General features: G+C 39.3%; 1 protein-coding gene across 1 annotated transcript in view; it reads left to right on the forward strand.

Moving 5' to 3' along the window:
• Positions 1–11974, forward strand: part of sema3ab (sema domain, immunoglobulin domain (Ig), short basic domain, secreted, (semaphorin) 3Ab) — a 29526-nt gene extending 17552 nt beyond the window's left edge. The window contains exons 5-17 of the mRNA XM_061721972.1: positions 7–97; positions 854–973; positions 2049–2191; positions 3199–3313; positions 3426–3495; positions 3586–3730; positions 4899–5118; positions 5243–5334; positions 5449–5490; positions 6109–6266; positions 8022–8089; positions 8964–9109; positions 9437–11974. Of these exons, the coding sequence (XP_061577956.1) occupies positions 7–97; positions 854–973; positions 2049–2191; positions 3199–3313; positions 3426–3495; positions 3586–3730; positions 4899–5118; positions 5243–5334; positions 5449–5490; positions 6109–6266; positions 8022–8089; positions 8964–9109; positions 9437–9967 (1941 nt within the window). The 3' untranslated portion in view covers positions 9968–11974. The remainder of the gene's footprint in view (positions 1–6; positions 98–853; positions 974–2048; positions 2192–3198; positions 3314–3425; positions 3496–3585; positions 3731–4898; positions 5119–5242; positions 5335–5448; positions 5491–6108; positions 6267–8021; positions 8090–8963; positions 9110–9436) is intronic.
• Positions 11975–21173: the final 9199 nt, after the last annotated feature.

Consider the following 21173-nt stretch of genomic DNA (forward strand, 5'->3'; position numbering starts at 1 on the left):
GTACAGGACAATGTGTTCAGACTGGAGCCGCACGTGGAAAATGGCAGAGGGAAGAGTCCCTATGATCCCAAGTTACTCACGGCGTCGATGCTAATTGGTGAGTCTGAGGCCGGATGCACTCTGCCACCGCGGCCGTGTTCTGCTCTTTCATTGCAGCAGGCACAAATGTGTAAAGTCAATGTGATAACAGAACAGGAAGATTGATGTCATTCATTACATGTAGACCTGCCTCGTATTTAGCAATGAATACCCCTTATTGACGAGACTGTAAACGCTATTTCAATCTGAATGTCCCTCATTTAAGTGGTGAGTGCATGTGGTCGGTTGCACTTTATTGAGTTTCCTTTGCTGTAAGGTTCTTTTTTTTTTTTTTTTTTTTACACATAAAACAAGAATATTGGAGGATGTTGCTTCTCTCAACCCTTAAATTATTACCAGTCACATTTTGCCTACGCCACACTGTTTAACCTACCAGATGGCCATTTTCCAGCCCATCACCCCTCATCTCTCCTCTCTTTTATCTTTTCTTTCTCACCAGCATTATTATGTCCTCCCCTTGTCTCACACATCTGTCCTGTCCCTCCTCATCTAACCCAGCATCCATTCATCCTTCCTCTGCCTTGTCTCAGCTCTGCCTTCTGTGTTAATGTCAATTTCACACTCCTGACGTTCATCACGTCTGGTACCGTCGGTGTTCTCCCAGGACTGCAAGTCTACCTGAACTGCTAAGCCCCCTCGCACATTTCCACGTGGACCGGTGGTTAGGGTGGTGGTGGTGGTGGTGGTGGGGCGGGCCACTGAGGAGTGCTTTCTCAGATCATGTTACTATGTTTTTTTTTCCTTTCCCTTTCAGACGGAGAGCTGTATGCTGGGACGTCAGCTGACTTCATGGGGCGGGACTTTGCCATCTTTCGCACTCTTGGAAAACATCACCCAATCAGGACAGAGCAACATGACTCCCGGTGGCTAAATGGTGGGTGAATAGGGAGAATATTGCTTTTTGTTTGTTTGTTTGTTGACAGTACTTTTCACATTTGATGAATATGAGTTCAGCTTTTTGGGGGGTTTGATGAGCTTTGTAGACATACTAATAAAGTGGATCCTGTTTATCAGAGTAAAACACCACTCATCCAAAAATATAGTCTTTTTTTTTTTCAGGACATTGCGAGGGGGCATGCGAAGAGTGGGGGGATATGACGATGTGTTTTTTGTTTATTGTGATTATATGTTTTTGTAATATATGTGGTGCCTGGAGTCTCTAGTTTGTCCAAGACAAATTTCTCTCAAGAGAGACAATAAAGATTATCCTTATCCTTAGTCTCTTGGTGGCGTCCAGTTGGAAGAAGGCTGAAGATACAGTTCAAACACATCACTTACTGTACTTATCGTTCACAAAAGATCAATAGCTTAAATAAAGATTTGACAATATAATGTTTTGTGTTTTATATACAGCTAGGTCCAGAAGTATTTAGAAAATGATACAGTTTTTATGATTTTCCCCTTATACACTAGTGGATTTGAAATAAAGTTATCAAGGTATGATTAAAGAGTACTCTTAGTTTTAATTCAAGATGTTTTTAAGAATAATAGCATTTGCCATATCAGAATTGCAGCCATTTTATTTTTCAGAGGCTCAAACATAAACTATACACTTTATTGACATTGTGAATGTTTTATTTTAAATCCATTGCTGTGGTTTTTAACTCCAAAATCATAAACACACACTGTCCAAATAATTGTCCAAATAATTCTGGACCGTCACTGTAGGTTCTTGCTTTTCTTTATGCTTCAGCTTCAACAAAGGACCTTTTGTGTTTCTGCACATGGCTCAAAACAATGTCCAAACAATGTGCGAGAAGCACATTATTCATTCCTTGGCACGTCACGAGTGGAGTTTAGATTTGAATACAAAACCTTACTGGCTCTACAACATGAAACATCCCGAGTATAAGGGTGAACAGGACCTTCTTAAAATGTAAAAAACATAAATAAACAGATGTTTGTTTTGAAACTTTCTTATAATGATGCCATATATGTGTATCTTTCAGAACCTCGTTTCTTGGGTGTTTATCTGATTCCTGAAAACGACAATCATGAGGATGATAAAATCTACCTGTTCTTCAGGGAGTATGCCATGGAAGGAGAACATGCTGGAAAGGCCACATATGCTCGCATTGGACAACTCTGCAAAGTGTGTGCATGTACACACACACACACACACACACACACACACACACACACGTCAGGCCATCACAAATGAGCATTTAAGCAAACACAAAAGGAAAGAGACAAAGACACACCCACTGTCACACCGACATTATGTGAAAGAGCTTCTGTATCTAGAAAAACACTTGACGGGTTTTTGAAAGGCTTTTATAATGGCAGCCTTCACCAGCTGGTATCTGTGATTATTTTTGGCCCAACGAAAAGTAGGCTTTGTTGGCACAACTGCCCCAGAACACAGGAACCTGAAAGAAATATTAAATGTCACCAGTATCCCATGATGGAAAGATGGCATCAGTGGCAGCGCTGTATCTTTAATTTAAGGTTTTTCCCTTTAGGATGCTACTGCAGCCCCTCAGCTCCAGAGGGTGGTTATATTAAATCACTGGCTTAGTATCGGAATTAACGTCCCAGATCTCAGGATTTGGATGACCAGCCTTAACCTCCCGATTAGCTGCATATCACGCCTCCTTCATTTAAACCTGGTTGCCTAGAATGTCAGGAATCTTGCCATCCTCAGCACAAGACAAGCCATCTATTATGTAAGATGCTGTATTAATTTGGGCCTATGCCTATTTGCACACATTCTAATTTAAAGCAATAAATCACCACAAGTGGAATGCATTTTTATGAGCCAGCATTGTGTGCAACTGTGTTTATGCGCTGCATTCTAGAAAACAAACAGTACATTGTCAGGCAAGTTGGGATAATAGTTTTCTCTCTGCATAACATCTAAAGAGCTATTTGACACCAAACACAATGTATTTATTTGAATTAGTAATACTATAACATTTGTATTATATATAAGTAATATATTAGAGTGAACGGCCCTGCAGTTCACCTTATTCAGTTAGAGGATAATAAAAGGGCAATTAAAAGCTTTATATACTCAGTTATGTAACTGAGTTATATGAGAAAATACAAGTCCAAAACTATAGCTAATGGTGCTGGATCTCGGTGTGATTTGCCCAACAGAACGACCTGGGAGGTCACAGGAGCCTGATAAATAAATGGACTACGTTTTTGAAAGCTCGGCTTGTTTGCTCTGTGCCTGGCAGTAATGGAATAGACACGCACTTTGATGAACTACGTGAGTGTCTTTTCTGCTTCTTCTCACATTATCTTCACCCTATATAGATATGCTCTCCTTTTAGAGGAGACTGTCTGTGTTTAATTCATTCAGCCTTCTGTTTGGCTTTCAGAGGATGTTTTTCTCATGACTACAAAGGATCCCAAGAGTCCAATCATTTACGGAGTATTTACCACTTCCAGGTACTGTGGATGGCAGTGGAGTTTTGATGTCTTTCCTGCAATTGTTCATTTTTTTAATGCCCTTCTCTTTATTCTTTTTTTCCCCAATAGCAACATCTTTAAAGGTTCAGCAGTGTGTATGTACAGCATGACGGACATCAGAAGAGCGTTCCTGGGTCCTTATGCCCACAGAGATGGACCCAACTACCAGTGGGTTCCCTTCCAGGGGCGTGTTCCCTACCCAAGGCCCGGCACAGTGAGTTCAGCAAGCTTTTCACAAGGTGGAAGGTGTGCTTAAAGTGAACACATGCTCTTCTGTGTTTTTAGACTACCTGAGAAATCACCGTATAAGCTCAAAGCAAAATAAATAAATATAAGGAATGTACAAAGTCAACATAGCCAGTAGGGTTAAGAAGATATATGTACACTGCATTCATTTCAAAAGCAAAAGTTTTTTACTTCTGCTTCCAAGAAAACTCTTTTGCTTTTCTTTCCATAACACTTTGGTTAAAATGTGTATTTGGTTGTCAGGAGACAAAAAAACATTTTCCATCTTTAGCGCTGCATTGTTTTTACAGCTGTCTCAAACAGAGACCCAGAGTGTAATGTTTGTTTTTGCAGTTCCTTTGGTTAACTTTTTTCATATTTCACATCTGATTCTGGCTTGAACTCATATGGATGAATTTTTGGATATATCATTGTTGGGTACTAATAACAAAGTACCGTAGATCAGTGGTTCCCAAACTTTCTGTGCCCAAGGCACACCAAAGGACAAATAAAAATTTCAAGGCACACCTATTGTGCAAAATAGCCTTATAACACGTGTTATCACTAATATCATCTGTTTATCTGTTAAGTTTATTATTTACTAATGCCAAATAAGATATGACAAAGACAACTATTCTACTCATGAAATATTTATTAACAAAATACTAAAATATTTAAACTTTATCAAATTGGGCTTCATCAAACACACCCATTTCAGGAGGATTTTTTAAAATAGTTTTTAGATAAAGAGCTTGCCTCTGTATTATGGAATGAGTGCATTCAAAGTAGTATATAGTAAATTAAAATAATTATTTTTGTCTAGTTATACTATATTGCAGTAGGCTATGGTTGTCACAAAATCCCACGGCACACTTGGACTTGCCTCAAGGCACACCAGTGTGCCGCGGCACACAGTTTGGGAACCACTGCCGTAGATTACACAAAAATGGCTAGAAATGGCCATCTGCTGTCCACTTGATGCTTCTCGTTGTCTGATCTGGAAAGTTATTGCTCCTTCATGTAATGTTAGCACCCTGTGATGGCCCGCTGACCTATCTGGGCTATGCTCAGAGACTTTCATGGCAACAAATATGAAGACACGGGTACAAATGATGGATGGATGTAACAGTTACAATTACCTTTTTTTTTCTCCCCAGTGTCCGAGCAAAACATTTGGTGGATTTGACACAACCAAGGACCTCCCTGATGAGGTTGTAACCTTTGCCAGAAGCCATCCAGCCATGTTCAACCCTGTCTACCCAATTAACAATCGTCCAATCATAGTCAAAACAGATGTGGACTACCAGTTCACTCAGATAGTGGTTGATAAAGTCGAGGCAGAGGACGGCTTGTATGATGTTTTGTTCATCGGCACAGGTAAACAGTTACATATTTGTTCAACTAGAACACTGACACAGTATTTGATTCATCCGCTGATCGAAAATGACAAGGTCATGTGTTGTACAAATTTTAAGTATACATTTCCCTTTATATATCCTAGATATAGGAACGGTTCTGAAAGTTGTTGCCATCCCCAGAGGTTCTTGGCACGACCTGGAAGAAGTGTTGTTGGAAGAAATGGCTGTGTTCAGTGTAAGTTAGTCTGCTGTCACCTGTATTGGACTTTAGAATTGTCTATTTATATATATTGCAAATTTTTAACTTAGCCTATTTATGATTTTATTTGTTTGTTTTGTTTCGTTGCAGGAACCGGTTCCCATTACAGCTATGGAACTTTCAACAAAACAGGTATAAGCTTTTTCATAAGTTCTGCTTAAGTATTACATTCCTGGGTCCAAATTCCAATTATGTAGCAAGTTAAACATAACAGAGAAACACTGCTGTCTAAGTAATTATACTAAATTATAAATGAAAAAATGAAAGAAAAAAACATTAGAAATCTTCTGAAACCAAAGGTAGATCTAATGATTACCATGCACAGGGAAAATGGGAGTATGAAGTACGGCAGTTTTATGTCTGTCAAAATTACCTGGGAAAGCTTTTCCAGCTGAGGTAACACACCTTGTTCAAGGGCAGAGAGACAGAACAAAGGCACTTTGTCTGGACTGTTTAAATATTTTGGAATGATTCGCAGCCGAAATAAGCCATCAGACAAAGATCTCAGTTGCTGGACTTTTAGCAACAATTAGCTTGTTAACTTGACAGGGACATCAAATCTAAGCAAGCTGATTTACGGGCATACTGTGGTGAGCACCACTCCTTAACTGGTCCGTCTACATTTTTTTGTAAACTGAGCCAAACATTGTTGAGTTATTGAAAGAACCCAACACATCCAGACTAAAAGCTTGGTTTCTGCCAAGATATCAGATATCTAATACGGTGTATTCTTTATTTGTCTCTTCATAGCAACAACTTTACCTTGGATCGGACATTGCCGTGTCCCAGATGCCTCTCCACCGGTGTGAGGTTTATGGGAAAGCCTGTGCTGAATGCTGTCTGGCAAGGGACCCTTACTGTGCATGGGATGGCACGGAATGCTCCAGATACTTCCCCATGGCCAAGAGGTAGCCAATCCACACTCTGCCTTCATTTTTGTGATATTACAGCCTGCTAACGGATTTTAAAATCTGCAAAGCATCTTCTTCATTAAATACAGTACACTAGCTATAAGGCTTAGGCAGGACTTTGGTACTCCCTCCAATAATGTTATGATGTCCTACGTTATTCATGCTGCAGTCAGTTTCTTGTGTCATTTGGGAACATTATCACGATTGCATCGATTGCATTGGTGGTTTGAGGATATACTGAACAACTCTGACGTCCTCCTCCATCTTCAGCATTTCAAATACAAGTCAAATTTTATGGCCATTTGACCTCTGTCTTGGAGCATGTGTTCAGCAGTAAACTTCGGTCGAGCTTGAAGCTGTTGATTTGTGAACAGAGACCTTTTTCAAGGACGTTGGCCTCACAGTCCCTGAAGATGTAAATTTCCTTGACTGTAGACCGTGACAGCAGTGATCCATAGCTTTTACTTTGTGGCAGAACCATTCCTTCTGGGTTTCTGCTGTTCCTACTGTTCAACCAATTTCATCTTAGCTGATAACCACAATTCTTTTTCATTTTTATTTTGCACACACAGCCAAAGTGGCTACACAGGCACACAGACGGTCTTGAAGTCTGCAAGAAACAGGCCATTTATTCATCAAACCCTTGTCAAGGGGTAGATGGATCAGTGGTTCACGTGTGACTTTGTGGCCCGTCAAAAGCCTACATGCCTGCACCACTAGCTGTACTTAGTCCTGATCAGCAAAAGAATGTGAAGACTTTGCCAAAAAGACATTTTGGGAGTTTCAACACCACTGAATTAGTATTAAATTGGGTCTATTTATGTTTTTGGGCCTCATCCTGTTGTCTGTGTCTCAAATGATCTAATTGCAGAGTATTTCTCAGAATCATATCCGTATTTGTTTATGTGTTCAACATTCTGACCATTATATATTATGAGGGTGCAGGTCAGCACTGTAACTCCACCACATTTATAGTGAATGCTATTTTATTTTCCATAAAGCTCTAAGGGCATATGGTCATGTTCAACCAGACACTTTTAAAATATAGCCCATCTCGTGACTTTACTGTAAGTTCAAAGCAACATTAGTAATGTCTGGAGGCTGCCACGGTGAACCAGAGGTGAGGAAGATGTTAGGGGTTGGGTAGATGCAGGATACGGTAGTGGACTGATTTAGTTGTGCTTGTATGTTTGATGTGTTCAGCCTCCCACTCACAGCTGCACTGGGGTTATTGATTTGAATTCTAGCTGCTTGGTATCCTCTGAACTCTCTTTATTCAAAACTAAACCAACCCAAGCGAACTCCTACCCCAGTTACCAACAAGCAAACACTGGCTTAGAGCAATAGGAAACAAAGAGAAAGAAATTACCGCTTTGCTTTCACATTTCCATGGTTGCTTCAGTCATTGTTTATAGAAAATATCCTCAGGGTAATATTTGACACCAAGCATGAGACTCCCCTTCTTTAGTATCTATAGCCCAGAAAGATGACAGGCTGGATTGATAGATTCAATTTGAATTCCTCTCTCATTCACGCCCTGTAATTAAAGCTTTTCTGCTAAGCCGTGGGCTGGCTGGCTGTTTATTTGTGTGTGTTGGCCTTCACTCGTGGCTGCACACCCAGCCCTCACTCAAATACACACCTATGCACATTCTCATATAAACTCTCCTTAGATATACTGTATATTTTCTGTGAAAAGGAAGGGGTTTTTTTTCTGCCGGCTCATGCAGCTGTTTGTATTTGTTTTTGCAGGAGAACAAGAAGGCAAGACATCAGGAACGGAGACCCACTCTCTCAGTGCTCAGATCTGCAACACCACGGTACATTTGCAGTAAAAAAAACTCCTTTTCTGTAGACGATGACATCTGTTTAACATTGTTACTTTTGGGTAGACGCAAATGTCTCAAAACAGAAACTGGGCTTCCTTACATGATCAAATGGTTTAAAAAAAGAAGAAAAAACCTTGTAGAATATGTGGGTGGTGTTGTATCTCTGTGTTTTATGTGTTTTCTAGCGGTGTGAAACTGGGTTTGGTTCATGTGAGGCCTGTAATTAGCATGGTCCAAATTCCTTGACGCCACCTCTCTGTCACCAAGACCTTCAGCTAGCTGCCATGTTGGCGACCTTTTGCCTAAATGGGGATCCCTTCTGTGATTTAATGTGCTTCTTTCTTAATTATGCGTTTATTTCATTTAGTTAATGCAATAAAGGGAATAAAATGTTAGCCAACACAACAAACTCGAGAAGGGATTGTTTGAATGGATGCCTCATGCTTGTAGCAATGTGCTGGCAGCTACACTTTTATTGTTGCATTCGGGCCAACATTGCCTATATGTGACTATAATATTATATAGTTTTAACACAAAGCAGATCTAACCAGATTGCGAAATAGTAAACATGCAATTTAGTGCTTAGGAGATCAATCAAAAACTTGAGTGTATGTTGAGCCCAAGTTTTATCCAAGTTTTAGTCACACTCTATTTACTCCGATGAATTCCACTGTGGCTTAAGCTGCCTATTCAGCAGATGAGAGCAGACGAGATAATGTGACAAAATGAATCCAGTCCCTGACATGAGCAGTAATTGGAGACAGAAGGGTGTTTTTTTTCTTCTTTTCTTTATCAGAAAGAGGAGTAGAAAAATCAAAGATACTCTTATTCTTATCGTAGTCATGGGTTTCTTCTTTTTTTCCAGATGAACTAAATGGTCAGGCAACCTTCCTGGACAAGACTGTGTATGGCGTGGAGAACAGCAGCACTTTTCTTGAATGTAGCCCTAAATCCCAGAGAGCCATGACATATTGGCAGTATCAACGCTCCGCTGATGACCGCAAACAAGAGGTCTGCTCCTCCTCAGTAACCTGTGTTCAGCTCATACTTAGATGTTTTTTTTCTTCTGCAGGGCAGCATATAAATCATAAATCATGTCACATCATAAAGAGACTCTTTATTCTGCAGAAACCCACTATATCAATATTTAATGCCATAGAGGACTCAAGTTAAATCACTTTTATTTAATTATAAAATGGAATGAGCAGTGTAGCTGATTAGATTCTGAGCCAGCATGACATGTTCATAGCTTATTTTGATGAGCTGCATTCAATTTACTTCTTGCTTTTATGGCTTTTTCACTTTGTGTCCATTTGCTGAAATATTCTTCTTGTGCAGATCAATTCAGAGGAGCGTTTCATCCGAACAGACCAAGGCCTCCTAATCCGCACTCTTAACAAAAAGGATTCGGGTATCTATTTGTGCCAAGCGGTGGAACATGGCTTCATGCAGACAGTTTTAAAGGTTAACCTGGAGGTAATTAACACAGAACGGCTGGAGGATCTTCTAAATCCCGATGAAGACACAACAACCAGTGCCCGTGCCCAGGACTTTTCTTTACCTAGAGAAGCTCCCAATCAAAAGCTTTGGTACAGAGACTTCCTGTCTTTGGTCAACCACCCGACTCTGAATAGTGTGGACGACTTCTGTGAGCAGGTTTGGAAAAGAGAGAGGAAGCACAGGAAGCAAAAAGCACACCTGGTGCAGCAGGGCGAAATGCACCATAAACAGCAGCAGAAGGTTGTGGTGAACCCTCATAACCACATGCATGTGCAAGGGCTGGCATCCAAGTGGAAACACCTGCAAGAAAAGCAGAAGGGACGCAACCGCAGGACCCATGAACTGGAGAGGGCCCCCCGTAGCGTCTGACCCATAAACCTTCACTTTCCCTCCAAGACTCAAGACCACACCCAGATCACACTCTGTAATCCTGTTTAAAAAGGTCATGTTTCTTCTTTTCAATTCTGCGAAACATCTTCCATTAAGGCTCAATAGAAAAGTTGGAAAAGAAAACACCCTGATCTACCAGCTGGTGTGTTCTGGGCGGAGGCGGACCTGTTTTATAGTGCAGCAGTATGGACAACCGCAGGAAACAGTATGTAGTGGTGTCATGCCAGAGCATTGGAGTATATTATCTCAGCTGGCCTCTGTGACCTGAACTCTGCAGAGTGACAGTATCAGCCAGCACAAGAACTGGATCTATCCACACTACGATTGACAGTTCTGGCAACAACAGTGTGTCATGGTATGCTAGTTAGGTGCCTGCTAGTGTGGAGACAAGCACATAGCTGCAATAACAGATCTTTTTGTTTTTCCTACATCACACAAAAATGTGAAATTGTGTCCAAAACAAGCTGGAAAGTACATGGACTTGCAGTGACATGGCATCAACAAATAAGTGACACAATGAAAGGGCAATATGGAAGAACAGGTATTTTTTTTTTTTAAGTTTCATAAATTGACAAATCAGTAAACAAGAGATGGAAAAATGCCCAGGAACTGCAAGAAACTAGGAGGAACCAAACATTCAGCACATCTAATCAGTCGTAGATGCTGTATACCATGATATGTCCTCGAAAAAAAGGGAATAGCTTGTAGTTGTCTTGTAGGTTCATGTAGTTTCACAGATAAAACATTTATTGAAGAAGTTTGCAAAGCCGCAATAAACAGGGAGATTTTTTTATAAGTGTGTGTGCGTGCGTGCTTGTGTGTGTGTGTGTGTCTGTCTGTCTGTCTGTCTGTGTGCCTGTGGCCTATATAAGCTTCTCAGACAAATAGGTTTTATTATTTTTTCATCAGAATCTTTCTGGTTTCAGCATTTAGAAAACTGCATCATCTCAGTGTCCAAAATGTCATCCTGAGTTCTTCCATGTTTATTTAATTACTAAATATTTTAGTTTTCTATCCACTTCGTTTCTGGTGTATGTGTATATTTATTGATTAAAAAGTCCTGTACATTGTTAATATATATATATATACACACATATATATATTTCATGTGATGGCCTTGTTTCCTTTCAAATTGTCATTTACAGGACCAATTTGTTAAAATAACTATGTTATCACTAACAGAAAACTGGAAGTTATTAAATCATTTTGTTTTATATCACGTTGCATTACATATCAAACGTACTGAGCAATAAGCCAGTGTCAGTTATTATTCTGTATTTCCTCCACATATCCAGTCTTCACAGAGAGTGAAATATAACACTTTCATTTCACTTCATGTAACAAAAAAAAACAACTTCCTACTTTCCAGAATATTATAATAGTTAATAAAACAGTGCACAAGCAAACACACATCTGGAATGTAGCTGTGAACATCATGTAAATATAAACTGTGGTCTGTGTTTGACAGCTTTGACACTATGTACTAGTGCATGTGAATACTAGTGAAGTGTTTTTGTCCTGTTATGGTGAAGATATAATAGTCCGATGTTGTTGCAGCACATAAAAGTAGCATTTTAAAAGATGTACATACTACTTCTGTTAATACTTCAAACAATGTACTTGATATGACAAGGAACTCAGCAGCATCACTCTGTGGATCCCGGCGTCCTCGTACCATTCAACAACAATAAACAGTGAACAATTTAAGCTTTGCAACCCATCAGTGTGTCAAAAAACTGTGTTTGCAAGCTTCGTCTGCTTTTGGAAGCCATGACAGGGGAAGATGAGAAGCAGCTGGAGCCCGCCTCAAGAGATTTTAGGCTAATGAGACAAGCTGAACACAAGAGCTGTGGCTCTGCATAAGAAAAGACTTTCATTATAATGAAGAAAAAAAAAGTAGGGGACCTGTCTGACAAACAGTGAGAGTGAGGAAATGAAGTGCTGCTGTTGCTGCTTTTTAGCATGATGATGATGATGATGATGATGGTGATGTATTCTACTGATCTAATAAATGTTTCTTCATCAAGTGCTGGTTTCATTAAATTTGTTTTTGATAGCTACTTGTGTACTGCATTTGTCTTTTGTTTCTGTCCATACAAGAACTGTAAACTAATGTGACAAATTGGCTACTTAGGATTTTAATTAACACTCTGATAATGCACTGAAATTCTGTTGGGCTTTAAAAACTGTTACTTAAAATATAAAGCCATGTTCTCTGGAGTGCCTGCAGGCGGTAGAGGAATTGCAAGTTGATATGAAGGCATTTATGGATGTGGCGCTGTGAATAATGCATGAGATCTCTGCAGGCTCAATCTGAAGCATAGCTGTTGTATTTGCATACCAGCAGAAGCTCGTGGTCAAGCAACTTATTGAATATCGGCTTTCTTTGTTAGCAGCTCAAGCGAAACAAACACTGACCAAAAAACAGCCAGATATTGCTGAGAATCTTCATTTCAGCGAGGGTTTGATAGGACTTCATCTCGGTGTATCCTGCAGTGTAATACAGTGCTACACTGCCCACATGTGGTTTCAGTCCTAAAGCACTTATCATTTTAAACATGGAAAAACATTTTGGCATGTTTCATCTGTTTTTACAGCATGTTGGTGTATATATATAGGTCTTTGCATGAATATCAGAGCTGTAAAGCTGCAGTTTCATCACAATAGAGCCTTTGTTGACACCTTTGACCTAATGTCAGAGGTCAGTGAGTGTATGACTCACCAGGGCTTTGACCTTGACCTCTGTCTGTATTTTATATGCAGCGGTGGGAGCTTGTCAGTTTCAGTCCAAACAGCTTCAGAAAGGCTCTTCAAAGGGAACAGTGGAGGTTCTGGTGTTAATGGTGTCAGCTGGGAGAACACACACTTTCATGTGGAGAGAGATTGATGCTCTCACTAATGCTTTGGACCAAAAGAGATACGTGTGTCAATAGAAAACATATAGATATATGACCAGTTAGGGGTTACAAATCTTTTGTATTTGCTTTTCCTTTCAAATGAGCCATTAAAACACTGCTAGATCTGATGTGGATGAGAGAATATGTGGTTTTGCCTGTGTAGCCCACAAAAACGAAAGGTCCTGCAAATGAATGAATTGACCAAAGTTATTTAATGACTAAACTGCTCCTAATGTTAGCCCACTGTACTCAGAGAAGATGGCAGAGGGATTATTCAAGCCATTTTTAATCATACAAAACATGATGCAGCACACGAAACAGAGTTGTTTAGCTTTGATCCTTTAAAGACCACAACGTGAACACATTGCATGAAAAGCCTACGATATAGAATGCGGCAGAAAAATGGCACCGGCAACTAGCGGCTACGTTCCACAAACACTAACCTGTTATCAGTCTAAAGCTAAGGCTCTGCAAATTGCAACTCTGCAAAGCTCACAAAGCTACTGAAGCACTCAAAGAAGAACAAAATCCCCCCCCAAAAAACAACAACTCCGTCAGTCATATTCCAGTGCAGAAGTCCAGTACCTTTGTCTAATCCCAAGTCTCTGTGACAAGAGAAAATCTACTTTGATCAGATTATCTCTACCCTTCACCAGAGCACACAACTGCTGGACTGCAGAGATCGATCGTGAGAAAACACACAATTGTTTTTGTCATTTTGATTTGATTTGAACGCCTGAAGTGGCATGGATTTGTGAATGGTTGATGGAGGCTGTGGAGATTCTACTGAAGTGCACAGGTCATGGAGGCACACACCGAAAACTAATACAAACACGCTCACAACAGCTGCATGTGAAAAAGATTTAAAACATTTTGTGACATATATTTATGTCAAATAAATCAAGTTATGTAGTTTGGCAAAAATGTTTAAAACAAATCTAAACATTTCTCCTCCATAAACCCTCTAAAGACTCTCTTCAAAAAAAATGTAGTCTTGGTAAAATAAATGGTGAGAGGAAAGTAAATGGATTTCTCAAGTGTTTAGTTGTTTTTTTCCACTACATAAGTCCAAAGAAATGTGCATTCAAAAAGTAAAACATTTTCTCAAATGGAGACATTTAAAAAAAAAAAAAAAAAAAAAACTGATGCTGTATTCCATATTTATTCAGTCTGGACTGGTAATATGAAGACATAATTGCTGCTGCTGTAATCTGACTGATGTTGCTATTTTAAATGAGAACCTCAAAAACAGGTCTGCGTTGTTAAACTTCAATATAAAAGAGTGACAACAAAATCTTATATACAAGCAAATTATAGCTTGCGAAAGAAAAAAAGTATTGTATCATTGGATTATTAGATTAGAGGAGTATTTGATTAGATCTAGGCAATAACTGCAAATCCAAATCATAACGGTAACCAGAGACATGGGGACATTTTATTATATCCTTATGAAAAAGAATTCCTTTGCAATGCTATTAAATATCTTAGCAACAGTGATACCACAGTGCAGAGCAAATGGATATCCCTGGCAGGCGTTCCCTCGGCACTGCAGTCATGCTAATAACACAGTGCATGGCTGCCCTCCTGTGGCTGCTGGGTAATCTTTCAACAGCTCCAATAAGCAGCTCCGTCTGATGGAGCACAACACTCCTTCGCTCCCTCTCACTACCAATCTAAGTCGTGTATACGTGAAAAGAACCACCCTGATGCTAACATTCATTGGGGTCGTCATCTGGCATGCAGCTGTGTGAATTTGTAAGGGTATACGTGAGCATGTAAACATACAACACAAGACTGCTGTTCTTTGACAGCTGTCCTCTTTTACTCCTGACACATTATTTAACAGACCAATGAGAAAGAAGCAGACGTGTATTTTCACTCTCGTCTAGGGGGCTTGGGAAAAGTTAAATGGAGCAGATATTTATTTATCTTTTACTAGTGACAATACACTGGGGTTGACGCTTTACTTGGCCCAAGAAAACTCGCTGGAGACACTGTTCACAGGTGCAGTCCAGCTGCCCTGCTTTGTGCCACGTTAAGGGATAACACATACAGTAGGTTTATCCAGAGTATTTGTGGATTTATTTTTTATTTTTTCCTAAATTAAAGCTTTATGGCAGGGGTATTCAACTAGATTCGGCCGGGGGCCACATCTGCAAAAGGACTGTATGGAGAGGGCCGCACAATTTGAAAATGTGGGAGTTTTCAAAATGTATTTTGCACTCAAAGAGGATGAAAATGTAAATATAATACATTTGTATTATACATTTGAATATATCTAGTTTACATATGAATTATGTATTAATTGTCTCCAGATTTAGTAATTGTGAATGTTAAATATAATATTCAGATAAAGAAATATTTTGAATGCAAGTTCATTTTGAAACCATGCATTGTGCAAACTTAATGAAATTGATATTGACCTACTTTTAATAAAAAACACCATAATGACAAAGCACCACTTTCCACCATGATTTTCTTATTTGAATATTATATTAAGCATCGAGCACAACCATTTTAGTCCATAGTAGCCAGTTATAAAAATATTATAAAAAAAAAATAAATAAATAAAAAAAAAAAAATTTCAACAAACACCCCCTTTTTTGAAATATGACCAGGGGCCACATAAAAGCTCCTGGCGGGCCGCATGTGGCCCGCGGGCCACCAATTGAATAGCCCTGCTTTATGGCATATAGATACATAGATACATTGAAATGCCCTCTGAATTGGGTAAAACTCTTTCCACCAGAAATTACTTGTTACAGGTTTGAAGATTTCTGGGCGTGTCTCTGCATTTGTTGTAAAATCACATCTAATTTGAGAAGTCCACACTTCTCAACAAATGAAGGATCAGGCTGAGGATTTTTGAGGATAATGTTCTCAAACGTGATTGTACATTTTGCGGGTCTGTGTGCATGGGGAAGGTTTGCTTTCTCTTTTCTGGCAGAAGGGCTTCTTACATATAGCCAACATGTGTAAGGACTTATTTCTATGGGAAAGGCTTTATTCTAAGCCAAACCACAATCTCTTGCTAAGCCTAGCCAAATAGTTATGCTGCTATCACATAAGAAACGGGGAAAAATAAAGTCAAAAGTCAATCATCTAATTTGCATGGCCTCAGGATTTGTAACTTTGTCACTCTTTGTTCAATATGTTTTGATTTTGAAAACCTCTCTGGACAAAGAGGGTGTTTATGTGTTGACTTTCATGCATTGTTGATTCATCACCTCTGTAACCTGCTTCCAGAAAGCTTTCTACCTGGCAGACTTTCTGGTATAAGCAGCAAGGCTACTGTGCCAGGTTTAAGGAAAGCTTTGGGGTGAGATTAACTTCCTAAGCCCCAGGGCAGGCTTTGAAACTTACTCCGAAGACATCTTCAAAATCAGTCAGTGACAGCTCTGCAAGTCTGAGGCCAAACAAATCAAGCTTTGGGCATCAAAAACACTTTTACACAGAATAATTAAATATTGTAATTTCTTTCCAAAAAGCCAGAATATGATTTGAAAAACACCACAAGAGGCTCAAATACTCGCCTTAGGGCTGGGCGATTTTGGAAAAAAAATAAAATCCCGATTTTTTTTCTCTGAAAACCCGATTTTCGATTTCGATTTTTTTGGTAAAACTACAAAAGACAATGGAAAAAATTGTTTCAAATATTTTATCTTTATTTTTAAAGAAAAATAGCAAATAAATGTCCCTATTGGGAATGAAGTGCAACTGAAAGATACTGTAAATCCTCCTTGAGTTTAGTAAAGTGACAACATTTACAATTTTCTTGACCAAACAAAGATGACTAGACAAGCTCTGTCTGTAATGCAGCCAGCTGCAAAAAAGGAAAATCGATTTTCCGATCTCCTTTTTTTTAACATCGATTGTGATTAATAAATCCGATTTAGATTTAAAATCGATTAATCGCACAGCCCTAACTCGCCTCCACCTATTTCGTCACTTATTTACACCTGCTCTATCCCTTTTTTTAGTTACTGCTATGGGTTGCCAAAGCTTTCCCAATTTGTTCACTAGTGTGTGTGTGTGTGTGTGTGTGTGTGTGTGTGTGTGTGTGTGTGTGTGTGTGTGTGTGTGTGTGTTAACAGCAGAGACAAATCACAGCATCATCAAATGAGAGCCTAAAAGAGTAAAAAAAAAAAAAAGATCAATATTAGCCATACATTAGGCAGGCCTTTCCTGAACATGCCGATGCTTTGAAACCTTTGAAAAATGACATGTATCGGATTTGACAAACAAGTGAAGCCAGATGCTCAGGTCAGTAAAGATGTCAGCATGTAACAAGTTGGTAGTGGGACTGGGCCTTTGCCCGTGTGTCCTGGCCTTGATCAGACCCGTGTGTTAGCGTTCTTAAAGCACGTTTTTTTTGTAAGGTAAGAAGTGAACCCATTGTTAGCTGCGGCAGAGCGACAGCTTGGAAGAGGTAGGATAAAGGGTATATTTTACAACTGGCAGGCACGCCTGGCTCCCTCGTGCCCCTCATGCGACTTAAACTGGAGCTATTACAAAACCTTTATCGCATTTCTTATGAAGAAAAGACCTGCCATAATGCAATTTTCTATGACTGACAGATACTTGCAGAGTACTGTATTTTCAACAGTTTGAGCAAACACATATTGATGTCATGGACTTCATGTATGCTACATTTTTCAGTAATGGCATGGATAGTTATTCATCAGGCCCACCGGACACAAGCCCAGGCTGGGGAGTCAGGCTAGAAAAACAGTCCCCGTGATCAGTTTGCTGTCGAACGCACACACACGCGCACACACGCGCACACACACACACACACACACACACACACACACACACACACACACACACACACACACACACACACACACACACACACACACACACACACACACACACACACACACACACACACACACACACACACACACACACACACACACACACACACACACACACACACAGATGGCCCACACTTGCACCAATACACACACGCTCACATATTGGATTGGCAAAGTGTGGACTTTTAAATAAGATACAAGGATGCAGAACCTTCTCTGGGATTTGTAGCAGTGTGGACATATAAAATTATTGTTGGCAAGTCAAAAATAAAAAAAAAAAAAGCAGAAAGGATTCAATAAAAAGATTTATTAAAAAAATATTCAAAGAAGAAAGAAACCCACGGAAGAGAAAACTAAGAAAAACAATGCACTAGTAAACCCAATTAACTGAAAACACTAATAAATTCACTGATCATGACAGATACAAGAAGTACAAAAAAAAGACGAAGAAATACAAACTAATGTAAAAATGTAATGTAAAAAGAGGCAAAACTAACTAAATTCACTTTCATAACCCAACATTTTAGCCCGAGGGTTTCTTTTTTCATAATTTATCTGTGCATAAATACCTTAATGCAATCACCTGTTCCAGCATGTGACCACCTGTTTTCTCAGTACCAGCTGTCAAACTTTGATAAGGGCGACGAGAACTTTTCAGGTCCACGTTAAAGTCACCTCTACTATAAATTGAGTGGCCAAGCTGTCATGGCATCATGACATAATAACAATGCTAATAATAATAATAAAAAGATAATCAAGACTTAATACACACACACACACACACACACACACACACACACACACACACACACACACACACACACACACACACACACACACACACACACACACACACACACACACACACACACACACACACACACACACACACACACACACACACACACACACACTATTATAACTGTGAATGGGATAAGTGCTATTCTAGTTTTCAGTTACACAATTTGAAGTTCACTGAAAAAGAGTGGCATCTAAAGCAAAACTTTATTTCTCTGATACACAGACATAAACTGTTAGGAGTGAATCCGGGATAATTTCACTCTGCTGTGTTGGAAAGCATCATTACATAGGCAGAGGCAGCTTTGTTTGGCACAATCAGGCCAGCATGATTAAAGAAGATGGTAAAAACTGCTAGGTGAAGGTGATAGGAACCATCTCTCTCTTCAGCTCAGCTATTACCTTGAGGAAGACTTTGCAGAGTTTCTGGGTGTGAGACTAACCATGTCAAGCTCTCATTTATTCCTTAATCCAAAATATATTTCATTGAGAATACCTGTTGGTTCAGTCACCTTCTGCATTTAAACTACTCTACGCTGTTTGCTGTCTGGCACATTTTACAGCCCGCCTTTTTAGGTTTTTAGCCTCCGTTCTTATTTTATGAACTCTTTTAGTTGGTGGTTTTAAGGTACCTTGTTATAGGAACAAAAGACTTTTAGGCTTATGTTTTTAAAGATTTCAACCTTATTTTAAGATTTCAAATGAATTATTATCGAAACATTTTTAACAAAAGAGGACATGACTCTTATGTGTTTTTGTGTACTGTATTGTAATTTGATTTTTCATTTATTATTTACATCTTTGTCTGTTAATCATGTATTTAAGTTGACTTCAGCTATATGTAGCATTTGTGTTCAAGAATATGCATATCTTAAGTCATATTTTAATTCCCTGTAATGTTTTTCTTTCCCCCCAGTGGGAAATGAAAAAATAATAATGAAATTAAAGAGAAAGTCGAAAACATTAAAGCTGGTTGTCTGCCAAGCTTTCAAGGGAAACGCCATTGGCAACAATCACACTGAAAGCATACGAGGGGTAATGAAAACAAGAGCATGAAAGCTGCTGAAAGGAACTGATGAGATGGGATCAGACAATTGGGAGTGGGGAGTGGGGAGTGGGGGGTGGTCAGCTATGGCTGGACTATAGCTGATTCAGAGATGGGTCAAAGGTGCACCAAAGAGCAGAGGTCAGTTTATCTGGAGTAATTTGTTTGAGTATCCTGCCATGTGTATAGCTGCTGCCTGGCTGCTCCCGTCCTCACTTCTAATCTGTAACTGATTGATATCTGATGAAGCAAGGTTTAAGTGGAACTCCTGGAACACATCATCCAGTGGATGGCTCAGTTATGTGTCAGATTAAGTGGAAACCAGACGCGTTTTGCAGAATTTAACAACGACAGGGAAAAAAATAAAAATAAATCTTACCATATTATATCCCAAAATGTATCAAATGTGTTTTAATTTCATTTCTCTTTTTAAAACGTTTTTTTCTTGCTACAATTTAGCAAGTGTTTAAGTACACAGATACTTTAAATCTCGCTCCAACTCACACCCCCCATTCTTTATTTTTTATTTCTTATCTTGTTTTTTAGATCAATATGTTTTGACATGTGCAGGTGCAAAGGTTTCAGATGGATTTCACAATAAATTAAAAAGTAATCATCAGAATGTATATTTGTTTTGCAGTAGTAATACAAACACATGTCATTACAGTCTTTAAAATTAATGCAACCATCAAAAATAATAGGCTGACTAGTAATTTGACCCCACATGATTTACTTGATGATAAATAAAGTAAAGAAGACAATAGGCTCTTCTGAAAAACTGAAAGACAAGTTAATACTGTACACCAACCGGCCTGTTAGATATACCTGGTATAACTAATAAAGTGGAGAGTGTATAAAATACGTGTATTGCAGTTTTGTAGTGAAATTCTAGGAAGTAAAGATATTTAGTTACATGTTATTACTGCAGTTTGTCAATACGTGAACTCCTGAGTATGTAGCAGAAAGGTTGGTGGTGTGATAAAGCAGCAAAGATCCAGGAGTACATTAGAAAGATGGCTCCCAGCGAGCTGGGACGTTAACGCCTCAGCAGAAGAAACCACAAGAGGAAGGGAAGAAAGAAGAGGAACCATCATGGAAGGTGAAGCTCATACGCAACACTTACCTCCAGCAGACTGATATCAGAAAATCCTACCAGTGGCTACACAAAGCTGCTCTGAAAGATAACGCAGAGGACCTAATTAAGTCAACACAACAACAAAAGCCCTGAACTCAAGAGTAATAAAGGCTGGGGTCAACCTGATGAGATAACGCTGCAGATGCAGGCTGCGTAAAGATGCCCTCAAGAAAATCCAGCACGTAACATGAAGATGGGAAAAGACAGGTACATGGAGCGTGCCTGGAATGTCATAACCAAAAAGCCGCAGCTACACACAGGAATGTCTGTGCCACGTATGGGTTTTAAATCTCAAAGTCAGAATGGAAGATATGTCCAAGGGTGGTAGAGACAGCAAGTGATAAGATCCTGCGGGACTTCCAGATCCAGACTGATGACCTACTGGCAAACCAGCCAGGCACTGTAGTGGATGACAAACTCCAGAAGAACGCAATATAGCAATCCCAAGAGTCTGTACCATCATTAAGAGGCAACACAAGAAGACTGAAAA

Source organism: Cololabis saira, chromosome 5 (genome assembly GCF_033807715.1).
Source record: "Cololabis saira isolate AMF1-May2022 chromosome 5, fColSai1.1, whole genome shotgun sequence".
Taxonomy (NCBI): domain Eukaryota; kingdom Metazoa; phylum Chordata; class Actinopteri; order Beloniformes; family Belonidae; genus Cololabis; species Cololabis saira.